Genomic DNA, 13793 nt, shown 5'->3' on the forward strand with positions numbered 1-13793 from the left:
TGTGCCACTCATCGATACACAACATGTTCACTGTTTTGAACTTATCCTGCACCTGACAAATACAATGACAGATTCACACACACACACAGGTTTGTTAGTGTCCTCTCACCCTGAACTCCTCCTTGATGGGGCTGGAGTTGGTCTGCGGGTCCAGGCGGTTCATGTCGTAGTAGACGGAGCGGAGCTGACTGGCAGGTATGGTGGTGTCGCCGCAGAGGCACGCCTCCAAGATGGCGTCGTGGATGAAGACATACTGCTCCTGCAAAAAACAGCATCCTCATTGCGGATCCATCAGAACTCGACCTCTCACCACCCGGCCGGCAGCAGGAAACACAGGAGCCAGCGTGCCTCCACAGGAATTCACTGACCTTTCCTCAACCTCACCATGATTATTCTTTACCCCTAAGGCGGTTCCTGTGACTAATATTTGTCATTGTCTATGTTCAAAGGTTACATTACATATTTTTGCATTTTTTGGTGCGGAGCTGATTTCCTTTTCTTACAAAACCCCAGATTTTCATGACATTTTAAAAACCTTAAAATACTCAGCGGGCCGGTAAAGAGGCTTTTTCTTCAATTCCTTGACCTTTTCAGTTTTTTTTTTTATGACCCTATTAAACCCCGCTGAGTGTAGCAAGGTTTATATCTCATCTGGATTATCGTCACGATCGATGCACGAGCGAGTTGGAGATCTCAGAAACAAAAAACAACCCCTGCTGTCCTGAACATCCTGCAGAGGGAAACAGGAAGTCGCGACACATTCCCTCCTCTTCGCATCAGTCACTCAAGCAGTGGAGATGGTGACACGGCTGCAGGCTTGACGCAAATCTCTTCTGAAGTGACATTTTCAGCTGACACCCTCCTGTCACTTCGGACCAAAATCCGCACACATGCACAGGGGTCACTGATTTAAAGATTTACAGACAGATGTTTTGCCATTTGTTAAGTTGGGTGCAGATTGTGAACTGCTCACCAGAGAGCTTGATTAGCCCGGGCTGGGAGAGCGGGTCGGCGATAGAGATAGGCGCAATCTGCAGATTGATAGATCTGATCTGAGCTCATAAAACCATAAACAATAACAAGGCTTTTCATTTCCTCGGACAGATTAAACCACGGAGGAGAGCTAGTGTCTGGCCTCAGGCTGGAAGGAGCCGAGCCAACGAGCCTGAACACCTGCGAGGGGGAAAACACACTTTGAAGGTCACTGAACTTGAGGAGAGTGACTCAGGGTGAACAACATTTGGTCTCCAGTTCCTCAAATCCCAATTCGGACGTCAGTGATGAAACATTTGCCCATTAAGTCCAATGACGCTTGTGATTTAAAGGGAATTACGGGGAAATGATGCATTCAATGAGACTATGGACACCTCCAGATGGCTAGTGTTCAAAAACAGCACAAAGTCCGTTGGTGGTCCACGCTGGCGTAAAGCTGCGGGATGAGCCAGGGATGTTTTCAGCCATCAATATGAGCTAAATGCTGTCAGTTACAAGCCTCTAAATCTTTTTATTATGGCGCGTGCTGCCAAGTGCGTGTGCTTAGCACCCAGGGGAATCGTGAGGAGGGGCACTTCAGTCAATGCAAATGAGAAATTATCAAATAAAAAAAGTAAAAGGTGGCAAATATGACGACGACATCGTGTACAATAAAAATCCACACGGGTGCTGCGGCCGTTAATGACGCTGCTGTAAATATAAACACTGGTCACCATCTTGTGTCAGGATCACAACACCTGTCAACATGTTGGTAATACTACTAAGTAGTTATGACTGTATTAGTACACGAGCACTCAGTAATTAGTACAAGAGTACTCAGTAATTAGTAGAGGAGCACTCTAATTAGTACAGGGATACTTAGCAGACATTCCAAAATTATTATTATTATTATTATTATTATTATTATTATTATCATTATAGCATGAGTACTCAGAAGTCATTAGTAGGTTGTTATTATTACATACTCAGTGGTCATTAGTACACAAGTATATGAGTTTAGAAAATGACTGACAGCAAACATTTAAACTAATTATGCTGCATTTTAAAAGATAATGAGTCATCAGTTACTGGGAAAATTGTTAAAAACCTTTATGGACTGACTCAAGCTGCAAAAACTAAATTAATATCTAATAAATTTACAGATAATCATTTGTTTTCCTCAACAATTACAGATGGACTAAGTATAAGTTTTGCATTGTTTACTCTTAATTCTGAACATTTGCTCAGGAGCACAGGAGAAGTGGGGCTTATGCTAAGAATTACTCTGAGATTCTAGTTAATCCAGGTTGGACGGCAGCAGCCTGTCAAACTGCACCCCCCCACTCCCCCCCCCACTCCTCTGTGTGTCCTCCAGCGGTCTCAGTGGACCGGCCCGGCTCTGGCACCAGATTCACCGTACCTCAGTCTGCACCATGTTGACCCTCCGCGAGCGCAGCTCCCTCACACAGTTGTAGATATCCACCACGCCCTCTCGCTCCGCCATGTCCAGCATGATGTCGATGACGATGAAGCAGCCGGTCCGACCGGCGCCGGCGCTGAGGAGCAACAAACACACCATTCTCAGTGAGACAACTTAACTTCCGAAGTACAGCTGAGAAACTAATGTGTTTTTAATAGTTTACTATTTCACAGGTTTATTCATATAATTTGTAATTAAAAGCACATAAGAAGATTTTCACTGGGAGATTTTACTGCTGCAGCCTTACTTGATCTCATATCCTACATTAACTGGTTAGGCAGTGATCATCCCAGTGCACACGCTCACCTGCAGTGGACCACCATGGGTCCAGCATTGGTCAGGGTCTTGGACTTGACCCTCCGGATGAAGCCCAGCAGCCCGGTGGCGTGGTAGGGGACGCCGTGGTCCGGCCAGCCCGTGAAGTGGAACTGTCGGATCTCCCGGATCTCGTGAGCTCCTCTCTGAGGAACAGGGCGGGGGGGGGGGGGGGGGCAGAGATGTGGTGAGAAGACAGAGGTTACTCAGTGTACACATGACACGAGGGGTCGTTTCAAGGCAAACACAGAGTTGGATTAAATACAAACACACACTTCATGGACAAAACCAAGATGGGGTTTGAGCAGAGGTTCTGTTATCTTAGAGCAAACGAGTGACGTGGACTTTTCTCTTTACCCACATTGCACCTCTCAGTCCTACCACGGACACAGGCTGTTACATCTATTATTTGGACACTATGTATTTAACATATAAATCAAAGTTCCTGAAGTTTGTGGAAGTTGGGAATCAAGATTATTCTGAAAGTGGGTTCACAGAATAAACTTGTTGCTTTGGGGAATTACCAGTGGAGGTATCACACTGAAAATGTGATTTTGACCTAGATTACACAATTTTGCTGAACTTACATACAAAACTATACGACAATAAAGACAAAACTGAAAATGCATAATACATCCTTTAAAAAACACCAATCGAGGGAGCCTTAGTCATATTATCATGACCCTGATAAGCTATTTGTAATAAAGTTCATCTAGAGCAGAACTTTTATTCAAGTGACATTATATAAACGTTTAAAGACGACCCTCTTTTCAACCACTTAACGACCAAACTCAGCCTCCTGACGAGCACATGACCCCGGCTCAGCTCTGTCAAAGGTCGAGAACCGATCGTCTGATGAACGCTGTTAGAAGTCTCTTTGTGAAAAAGGTGAGAAACTTTACCTTCTCCACAGCGAAGGTCCTGATGACGTACTCCGACAGCAGCTCGGTCTCTATCAGCGTCACCTTGATGTCCCGGTAGATCTCAGTGTCATCGGGCCAGTACTTGCAGCACTTCACCTGAGAGCGACAAAAGCCAAATGCACACATTCTTTATGTTAACCACAATGTATTTATGCAATTTATCTTGCTGCACACTCACACAAAGTATTTGAGTGTCTGCAACTTCTGAGGCCATTTTTTTCTCCCCTTCGATAAAAGATAATAGTCACATAACGTTATCTCCCATTTGCCACCTGATATTTCACTTTCTGGAGCATTTCTTTCAAGTCAAGATGAGATTTGCTTCGTATTAGTTTCGGCCCGCGGTCAAGGATCTGCTGTAAATGAGAATCTCATATATCGACGGAGAGCTCATTCGCACATTATTGCTTTTTCATTCTCACGTCGATAATGTGAAAATGAGTGTAAAGGTAGACTGTAAAAGACACCGGCAACAAAGCAGATTAGACACAGAGGGGGTGTGAGATTTCTCCCCCTTAAAATTTTTTTTTGACTACCAGTGCAGAGAAATAGGGCAAATCATAAAAAAATAAAAAAAAGAGCACTAGCATTGGATGAGGGAGATATAACGACGATCTAATGACAATGTGAAATAATGAACCCTGAGCTGTTGAAAGCAGATTTCCCAGCAGGAATCTAAAACACCCCACTGAAAATATTACTTGTATTAGGTGTCATAAGAGTGCAAAATTACCCCACTCCCCCCTTACCTACCCCCCCCCCCCAGTCCAATTAAACTGTTGATACTGGGGGAGCCGGGGCTTTAAATGAGACGGAGATCTTGGAGGTTTATCAGAGAATGATAATTTTTTATGAGGGCTACGCGCGACATCAGCCACGACTAGATTCAATTTTCATTTCTGGAGTCTCGGCGCTGATTAGGAATGAAATGAGATTTTTGGTTTGTGGAATGACACAGAGAGAAGAGGGTGGGGTGGTGGTGGGGGGGACTTTCAGGTCCCTCTCTCCGACACCCCCCGATGACTAATCCCCGATGACAATCACAAATCCAGCGTCCGCTTCCAGCCAGATTGAATTAGGCAAAAGCCATTACCTTATTAGATCGCTCGGAATCAGGAGCCGGGTTTCGGGGGAATTAGCCTTTGGGCCGAATTATGCCGGCGTATATATATATACAGATGTTCTTTTGCGTTGTGGATACTCTGAGAGCCTCTTGAACTCACCTGCTCTTTCGGATAAAATATACGGAAGCGCATCACCTCATCACACACACACACACGCATCAGCTCACACACACACATCAGCTCACACACACCTTTCCAAACCAAACCTCTCATACATCAAAGTGAGCCTGGCGCCGCCCCTGTGAGCGGGAACCAGCAGGACGGCGCCCGTGTGTGCGTACCTGCGCGTGTGCCAGGATTTCCCAGAGTTCATCAGCAACTGTGCCGAGCAGATGGCCCACTGTGATGTGGCGGAGCGGTTTTATGAGGCCCTCTGTGGAGCCGCCACCACTGTGACCAACTGTGCCTACCGCCCGCCATTGGACAAGGATCATATAACAGACGGTTCGGGGGCCCCGGGGCCCGCCGGGGACGGCACCGCAGCTAAGCAGGTGTGGAGAAGGTGTGGGGCGGGCCGGGCTCGGCTACTGGAGAGGAACGGCCTAATGAGCTACCTAGAGATGGGCCCATGAATCATTATCAGCTCTGCTACGTTTAAGCCCCACCAAAAAAAAAAGGCACATCAGCGAAATCAAGGTGTGCGCCGGCGGTTTAAGGGGCTTTCGGGCGAGAGTGTGTTTAAAATTCTTAAGAGAAAATCCCCCGGCGGTAAGAGCATTACACTGTATGTTAAAACCTTCATTTTCTCTTGATTATAACCTCACCAGGAGGAACTACACTGGGAGCTAAGTGGAACAAATTGCGACTGAAGTAGGGCGGCGGGATTCTCAGGCCACACGCTGGAGCGAGAGCCCCAGAAAAAAAGGAAAAAGTCAAGACTCCACCATTAGTTTGATCATTATGAAGCGTCCACACCACTCAATAACACTCCCCCCTTTTCTCCCAATGAGCACAACATTAAGAGATGTTTCTGCTGGTTGGAGCTGGTGGCTACAGTCGGGTGTAATCTGCTGTTATAGAGCCACTCAGATGAAACAGTAGTCAGTCGCCTGGATGCCTCTCTGGTAATGAAGGCCATCAATCAGTTTCTCCTCTCTTCTCACTGATCAGATAGATGGAAAAAGAGCTGGCGGCATGCGAGATCCACGCCTCACTAAGTCCCACTCACACACAGACACACACACACACACACACGGGCACTGATGTTCAAAGACACGCACATTTAAAAAAAAGATGGCTCCGTTTGCCTTGAGATACAATCAGAGCGTCAGTCCACTGGGGGCAAGGTAATCTCATTTGAGATCTGCGGCTGTGATGAACACGTATTTAACACCCACCCTGCCCACTTCCACCAGGTTGGTCACCATGACGATGGCTGCCGTGTTCTCCTGCCAGACCATCCTCCAGAAGTCAAACACCGTCTCCTGCATGGGCCCTTTAAGAGAGAGAGAGAGAGAGAGAGAGAGAGAGAGAGAGAGAGAGAGAGAGAGAGAGAGAGAGAGAGAGAGAGACATTGAAGAAGGTTTGCACTCTGCTGAAGTCGAGCTATAAATTTGGACATAACATTTCAGGATTCTTTGCGTTAGAAGCTTAGACTACAACACAACTATGATCCAAAAACATACAATATGTAATTTTCTCTCTAAACTAAACCCTCCTGTATTAAGGGTTTTAAATGTGTTACAAATATGTTTATTATACAGGTTAATTACGAAAACAAAAATAGCAATCGGCTGAATACTAATTCTTATTCCCAGCATATCAGCACAAAAGTAAAGAGAAAAACCCCCAAAAGCCTAACATGGACACTTTAATCTACTTTACAGTGACAACATTTTCTTTATCATGCCAATAAAGCTTCCTTTTCTGTTTACAGAGGCAGACTAACAGTCAGATCAGCTCACACATAATAAAAACACAGGGGATTTGGAGGTATTACGGCAACAATGCAGTTTACAGAGCAATTTCCACTCCTCGGATCGAGCAGCGAAAAACACGCCAAGTCAGATTTATTTATAGGGCTCTCTCTCCACGACCGATTCATCGCAGAGTGCTTACTCCACAGCAGAGAGCTTAAACACAGATGGAAATGAAAACAGGAGTACAAATTAATCACAAACGCGGAGGTGAGGTGAGAGCCGGAGCCTGTGTGTGTGTGTGTGTGTGTGTGTGTGTGTGTGTGTGTGTGTGTGTCAGAGCTCAGAGTAATTACCACTTCACCTCATCTGCTCATCACCAACCCTTCCCACCGAACCGAACCCAAACGTGTCGGGTGAACGTCAAGCAGCAGATGAGCCGAGGGCCACTCGATGCCTCCAATATTTAAAACTTCACCGAGCAATAATTGTGGATTGATTGGAATTTAATTATTATTCTGGTTAATTAAAAATATTAATATTAGTTTTAATCAAGAACCAAGAGAGAGAGAGAGAGAGACAGAAAAAAAAGATTGCTTCTGACAAATTAATTAGTAAATGCAAATCTCTGCAGTTGTGCATTCTCCTGTGTTGGTCCAGATTACCTGGAGACATCACAAATTATGCAGACACACACATGGGGACACGAGCTGCAACGCAACGCGGCGCAGACGGAAACGATTAGTGTTTCAGTCCCTTGTCGTTTATGAATAAATGCACAAATTAATTCAAGAACCTTTTGGCCCCAGAGACAGGTCACGGCTACACACTCCACTTTTTATTCGTTTCACCATTTCTACAACTGCTCTTTACATTTAGTTTCTTAGCCTATTCGCAATTCAACACTTAGATTTCTACCTTTAAGGAAATGTGTCGCTCCCTCACAAAGATTTTCCCCTGAACAGTTGATTTCTCCGCCGTTTTTTTCGGGGGCATTTCTGTTTCTGTGAGATAGTGTAGAGGTTTGAGGTGGAGATGCAGCGTGAGACGAGTTGTTGAAATCGAACCAGACATGATGCGATCACAGTTTTTTGTTGTGTGCCTTCACCACAAAGCCCCCGTTGTAAAAAGAATTCGCCACGGAACATTACTAAATCCTCACAACTCCAAACCGGGTTGAGTGCCTCACAAAGACTTCACACGGTAGGTCAACAGGAACAATACCGGGCTCCACCTCCGACTCAAGGACATAATGTGACATTTGTTCATCGGGAATATGATTATGAAAGCTGTTGAACTTTAGAGAATCAGAAGTGTAGTTGTGATGTTATATCAAAACTACAATCAGTGCCCCGAAGTCGGCCTCGTGCGAGCTGATTGGCTCCAGCTCTTTGAAACGTGCTTCACAATCACCGGCTCATTCAGCTCTGTGGCCGCTGACATCCAGTCACAATCATGCAGTCAACAGCCCGGACGCTAGAACCCAACACTCCTCACTGTAACTGTGCTGATTCGAGTACCGATCCAACACCAGTGCATTTAAAAACCATCAATTTACACCACGGATTTTAACATATAATACTAATATTTGAATAGATCTGGCTCCAGCAACTTCTTCTTCTTCTTCGTGGCAGGTGTAATTGTACAACAAAAGGACAGTAAAACGTAATGCATCAAAGTGCAAGTAATACAAATAAAATTATTAATGTAAAATAATTAAAATAATTAAAATAATTAAAATAATTAAAATTAAAATAATTAAAATAATTAAAATACTATAACCCAAACCTTGAAACTTGCCCTAAACTTTAATGATTTATCTTATTTGGGCTTTTTGTCCCCATTAGGGAGAGAAGTCCCCTTAATGTGTCTTAACCTATACTTAACCTTAACTATAAAAAATATCAAGAGATCCTGCTTTTAGCCTCCATAAGGAAACATGTCGGCCAATACCTGGACCACACACACACATGTGCTGTAAATAATCCATAACTCTGTAACGACCACATTAGGGTTAGGGACATCACGACTGCAGAAGAAGTGATTTATCTTTGAGGAGCTGCGTGAACATTTCCTGTGACCGATCAACCTGTTAATTGCATATTTATTTATATGTTTGATGATATGAAGACACCAGTTGCCGTGGCCTTTTGCATCCTTTGCTATTGCTGCGTGTTTGTGCTCCTCGTTGGCAACAGGCTGATTTCCCTCAGGGCATCAATAAAGTGTCATCAACATTTTATTCACTTGACTGATCAAGCCATGTTTGATCTGCTCTCTGCAGTGCATAAACACTCTTCGACTGTCTCGCCTCTAATTGTGCTCAAGTCGAGCCTCGTGCGTGAGTTTGAATCACTTCTACTTCTCAGCAACTCTTGCAATTAAATTCAGGAGACTTTCGGCTCAGAGAGAGAAAAAACTACTATCGTGTTTCCACGGCGGCTGGCAGCCTGTTCACGCACTTCTCTAACTGCAAGGCAGAATAGTTGTATTTTTACAATTGGATCTCTAGAAAATTGGAACGAATCTCGTCAGTATCTTCCATTTGTTTTCCCCTCACTTGCTCTGCGTCGCATGTGCTGCTGCTTTGTCTCGATTTCTAACTGCAGGACCTCGAGCTCCAAATCCAGTCACTTCCATTCTCTCCCGTCACTACCCAACCTGATTGAGCCGCCCACGCTGCTGCCTCCCACACTCGTCCCCGAGGACGGATGCACACTGCTGAGAAGTTTGGGAGAGGGAGACTGAGAAGCAGGACAGCTGGTGTGTAGGACTTCAGTAACACAATAACACTTGGCATTGTATGGTAAATCATCCAATGGGAGGCTCGTGCCAGGCTTCAGTCGGCCAAGTTACGGTTCCGTATGCAGGCAGAGACGGAGACTAGGTGAGGAGGAGGTGCCGGGGCAGCTCTGAACCTGAGGACACTGCAGAGGAAGTGAGAGCGGCTGCTGGTGAATCTGGGGCTCGGAACAAAGACAGCTTGGCCACAAACTGTTCTAGCGCTTCTAGAGTTCAGCTGGAACGTTTGGTGACAGAAGGAGGTCGATAATAAGTTAAAGATAAGTTTGGAATCTACTCTCTGTGGACCCAAAAGTTGACACTCACCCCCACTGCCGTTAATAAGTAGTAAACAAAGTGTGTGTATTAAAAATGAATGTAGATTCCGAAGTAGAGCCAATGAGGAAATGCCTGATACCTGCATTCTCTCAAATGACCAGCAGACGGCGACTCCACTGACAAGTAGTGTCATTTTCTCAGACTTCTGCAGAAGTCACTCAATTGATTACGTCAGATCTGAAGAAGTTTATGGTAATTTAGTAAATTATGATCCCACTTTGCGTCAAATAGACGATAAATCATTGTATGCTTTAAGGTGTGGATACCATGTGATTGACAGCTAGTATTGTCCAATGGGTGTAGGTGTCAGGCTCCACCCCCTGCTCCTCCATATATGGTTACGTCTCAGCTCGAGGCTTTAAAACGACAGGTCACAAACCAGTAAGTGACATCCCAGTGGGTTTGCCACGTTGGCAGTAATGGAAGCCCACTCAAAACAAACAATGCTCCTCATTGTTTGTTCCAACTCTTGAAACAAGCGTCCTCTGTGTGTGGTCGTGTAAATAATGACTTTCAGGAAGTAGTATAATGTTGTAATGGCGCCATAAAACTTATTGAGGACATAAGGGCTGGTTGGGTGAGCAGAGTGTGCGACTTTGACATTGGGGACATCTGTTCTCATCCAGGCTCCTGCCAACAGGCACAATGGATTTCTTTTAATTGTGATCATGATCCTTTCCTCAACGTCTCCAAGTTTTCTGACGACAGGGACCATGGAGGATGCTGCGGAAGCCACTTGGAAACTACTGCTATTGAAACTGCAGCAGGCATTTGAAGATCTGGTTTTCATGATTTTGGAAAAGTCTAACTTACGTTTGATTTACAAAGACACTTTTGGGGGGATTTCATGCCTTTAGTGTCGGGATGGGCTGAGCGGGACAGGGGAGAGATAGAGGGGAAGATGTGAAGCAAAGGGGTTTGATTCTGACCTTTGGATTTACTTCAAGTAATATTTGTAGATTTCTTTAGAAAAGTTAAAGAAGAAGTAATATGTTACTAACAAAGAGAAACTAGAATGCCAAGGCCTAAAAGTTCCCTTATGCAACCAGATTTAAATTCAAATACACCTGTATATCGATTTTTGTGAAGACCGGTCAATGTGAACACGTTCCAGGGGTCTCGGGGGGCACCGTTGAGCCATTTTGCGACGCCCATTGAAAATTCCTTCAGAATACGTAAATTTTCACCACTTTCTAACTTTCTGCAAATTTTGGTAAGAATTTGGGCATGTTAAAGCCCTCAAAAAGCCAATTAATTTGCCTGAATAATAATAATAATAATTATAATAATAATCCTTACAATTTCAATATGGCCTCACCTGACCTTTGATCAGTGCTCGGGCCCTAATAAAACCAGATTTATGTTTGAATCTGCACCAAATAGCACATCAGTCTCCTAAATACAACTGATTTCTTTAATCAAGATCAAGGAAATTTATATATATCACAATGTAAAAGAAAATGAGAAATAAATTCCAGGATCGGCCCCAAAATGCAAAGGCTTCTTCCTTGACCCAGACTGCATCCTCTGAAAACCATTGAAAACATAACCTCCTCACAAACCAACACATGTATAGACTGAAAACCTGCTTGAAACCGAGTCATTACCCATCTTTACACAGAGCCTAGCTGAGTGATTGCTTCACCGTCTGTGGCGACCGGAGAGGAGTCGGCTGCAGAGCTCACTGGTGGAGCTACAAGGTGGGAGCAGCGTTTCCCGAGCGACGTGCCTGGAGCCTAGTTGAGGAAGTTTGGAGGAGGCACTTCACAGAGGAAGAAGAGAACCAGTCGGAGCCTCACTTCCAGCTGTCAGAGAGCTAATGCTGCTGCAGCCAAACGCTGCGTTTTGGGACCGGGCCTGTTCCTCCTTCAGCAGAGAGGAGTGTGACAGCTGCAGAATTCCCTCAGCCAGGTACGTGAGAGCGTACACACTCTGCAGACAAACACTGCCTGTGTTCCCCTCTCGCACATTAATATTACATGCGGCAGACTGTGGCATAATGTACACTCACTTATCATTGATTTGCTCCTTCTCCTTCTATCCGCCACCCCCGCCTCCCTCCATCAGTCCCCGCTGGGGTTTGAGATGTTAACCTGTAAATAATAAAAGTTTGGCGCTAGTGGTGACATTTGCCACTTGTGAAAGAGGAGGAGGAGGAGGGAAGGGTGGAGAGGGCTGGAGGGGGAAGCTTGATGAAATTGAGCCCTTTCCTGCATCATGAATATTTCCCACATCACCAGGAGGACGCTGGGACTTATCGGAGCCGTTTGCACCGCGGCGTCGGCGTAATTCACCGTCTCCGGCGGCGTAAAAAACAGCTCGAGTCTGATCGGTATTCAAACAATCCGCAGGACATTAAAATGGACGGAGGGGCGGAGTCAGAGGGCCCGGCGCCACGTGCACGCTCTCAATCTGCTAAGTAGGTGAGCTGCTGCTAGCGTCGGTGAATTACTCAGTTGTTGTATCGCTGCAGTAGGGAGAAAAAAATAAATAAAAAAGTCCTGGATGAGAGAATGACCTACATAATGACGAGCAGAGCTCTGGGTGATGAGGCTTTTATGGAGTGACAGCTGCTCTACCTGCCAGCCTCACCTTGACAGAGCAAAGGGACTCGTCAATAAACCCCAAACTAATGAGTGTCATTGTAGTTTATAGAGTAAGAGAGAAGCCGTCCCACGCGCCTGCCATGCTAAGCACACCCTCAACCGCCAATTTATGATTTTTTCTTTTTAGCTTATCCAGCACTATTGCAGGGTCTCATCATTTTCTGAGCCACCCGGTGGTCCCCGTGGACTTGGAGTGGAAAGTGTCACTCACTGAAAAACTTTACCAGGTGGAGGGAGGGAGGAGGGAGGGAGGGAGGAGGGGGAGAGAGAGATAGAAAGAGAGAGAACAGACTACTTCCTCACTTCCAGCAGCGGTGCCAATGCCCAGGTGCTCTTTTCAGGTGCTCGGCTATGCAGTTTGTCTGACTGAGAGAGACAGGTCTGTGTCTGGAGCTGCTCTCATCTCGGGGCTGCTCTTTGCCTTGGTGTCAGCAGAGTGAGCCTTCCTTCCTGTCAGTCTGCCGGAGCTGATGATGAATTATAAAAGGGCCTGCTCTCCCAGAGAATACAGATGTTTGCACACACACACACACACTTGTGCTCTACACACTGAAAAGCCTTATCACACTGGCGATACAGTCGATGGAGAGCAAGGACTTATTATGCGAGCTGAATGAGGAAGCAGGGGCTAATTAACTTGAATGGAAACATGTTTGGCTTCTTGAGCTTTTCATCTCCAAGAGGGTGTGTGTGTGTGTGTGTGTGTGTGTGTGTGTGTGTGTGTGTGTGTGTTTGCACCGTTTCTCCGACTGCTGATCTCCATATGCATACTTTTTAAATGTAATATGTAATGGAAAAATTATTACATATCATGACACAACAAGCAATTATCAATTCTGGATGTTTAATTCAAACCGTCTGCGGACGGTTTACAAAGGTCAAGTCACGACAACAGACTTGACCTCAATGGCACAGAGCTCAAACATCACGGTGACAGATATGAGGGCAATGGCGATGAGCTCTCAAAAGTACACTCCATTTATACAATCAGATCCCTCCTCTCCACAGTAAAATACATTTGTCCAATCAGCTTCTCTCCATGTCGTCACAGGAAGACCAGACATTGGTCTCTGGCGGTCTCTTTGAAGTTTGAACAAGATGCTAAACGCATCTTGTTCCAGACCCTGTGAGTTTCTCAGAGATCTCCTGTCTCTGCAGGTCACACCTATTAGCCTTTGAAGCTCCCTGCTGCAGAAGACTTAATTGGCCCCTGTTGAGAAACCTTTTGTTCACACTAGACTGAGAAGGCCACGTCTATAGGCCCTTCAAGAGTATTATGCATAGTGTTAACTTGAGCTAAACTCTGACTATGAGTCTTAAACACAGAAATACATCTTTCAGTAAACTTCTCTCTATATAAATGTAATCTGTTACATTTGAACATGTCTAAATACAAA

General features: G+C 45.2%; 1 protein-coding gene across 1 annotated transcript in view; it reads right to left on the reverse strand.

The window, feature by feature from the left end:
• The window catches only part of LOC133017819 (receptor-type tyrosine-protein phosphatase mu-like), a 171993-nt gene that overhangs the window by 6698 nt on the left and 151502 nt on the right, over positions 1-13793 (reverse strand). The window contains exons 25-29 of the mRNA XM_061084029.1: positions 6152-6249; positions 3670-3786; positions 2759-2913; positions 2393-2528; positions 110-259 (exon numbers count right to left, since the gene is read on the reverse strand). Coding sequence (XP_060940012.1) covers positions 110-259; positions 2393-2528; positions 2759-2913; positions 3670-3786; positions 6152-6249 — 656 coding nt within the window. The remainder of the gene's footprint in view (positions 1-109; positions 260-2392; positions 2529-2758; positions 2914-3669; positions 3787-6151; positions 6250-13793) is intronic.

Source organism: Limanda limanda, chromosome 13, assembly GCF_963576545.1.
Source record: "Limanda limanda chromosome 13, fLimLim1.1, whole genome shotgun sequence".
Classification (NCBI taxonomy): Eukaryota; Metazoa; Chordata; class Actinopteri; order Pleuronectiformes; family Pleuronectidae; genus Limanda; species Limanda limanda.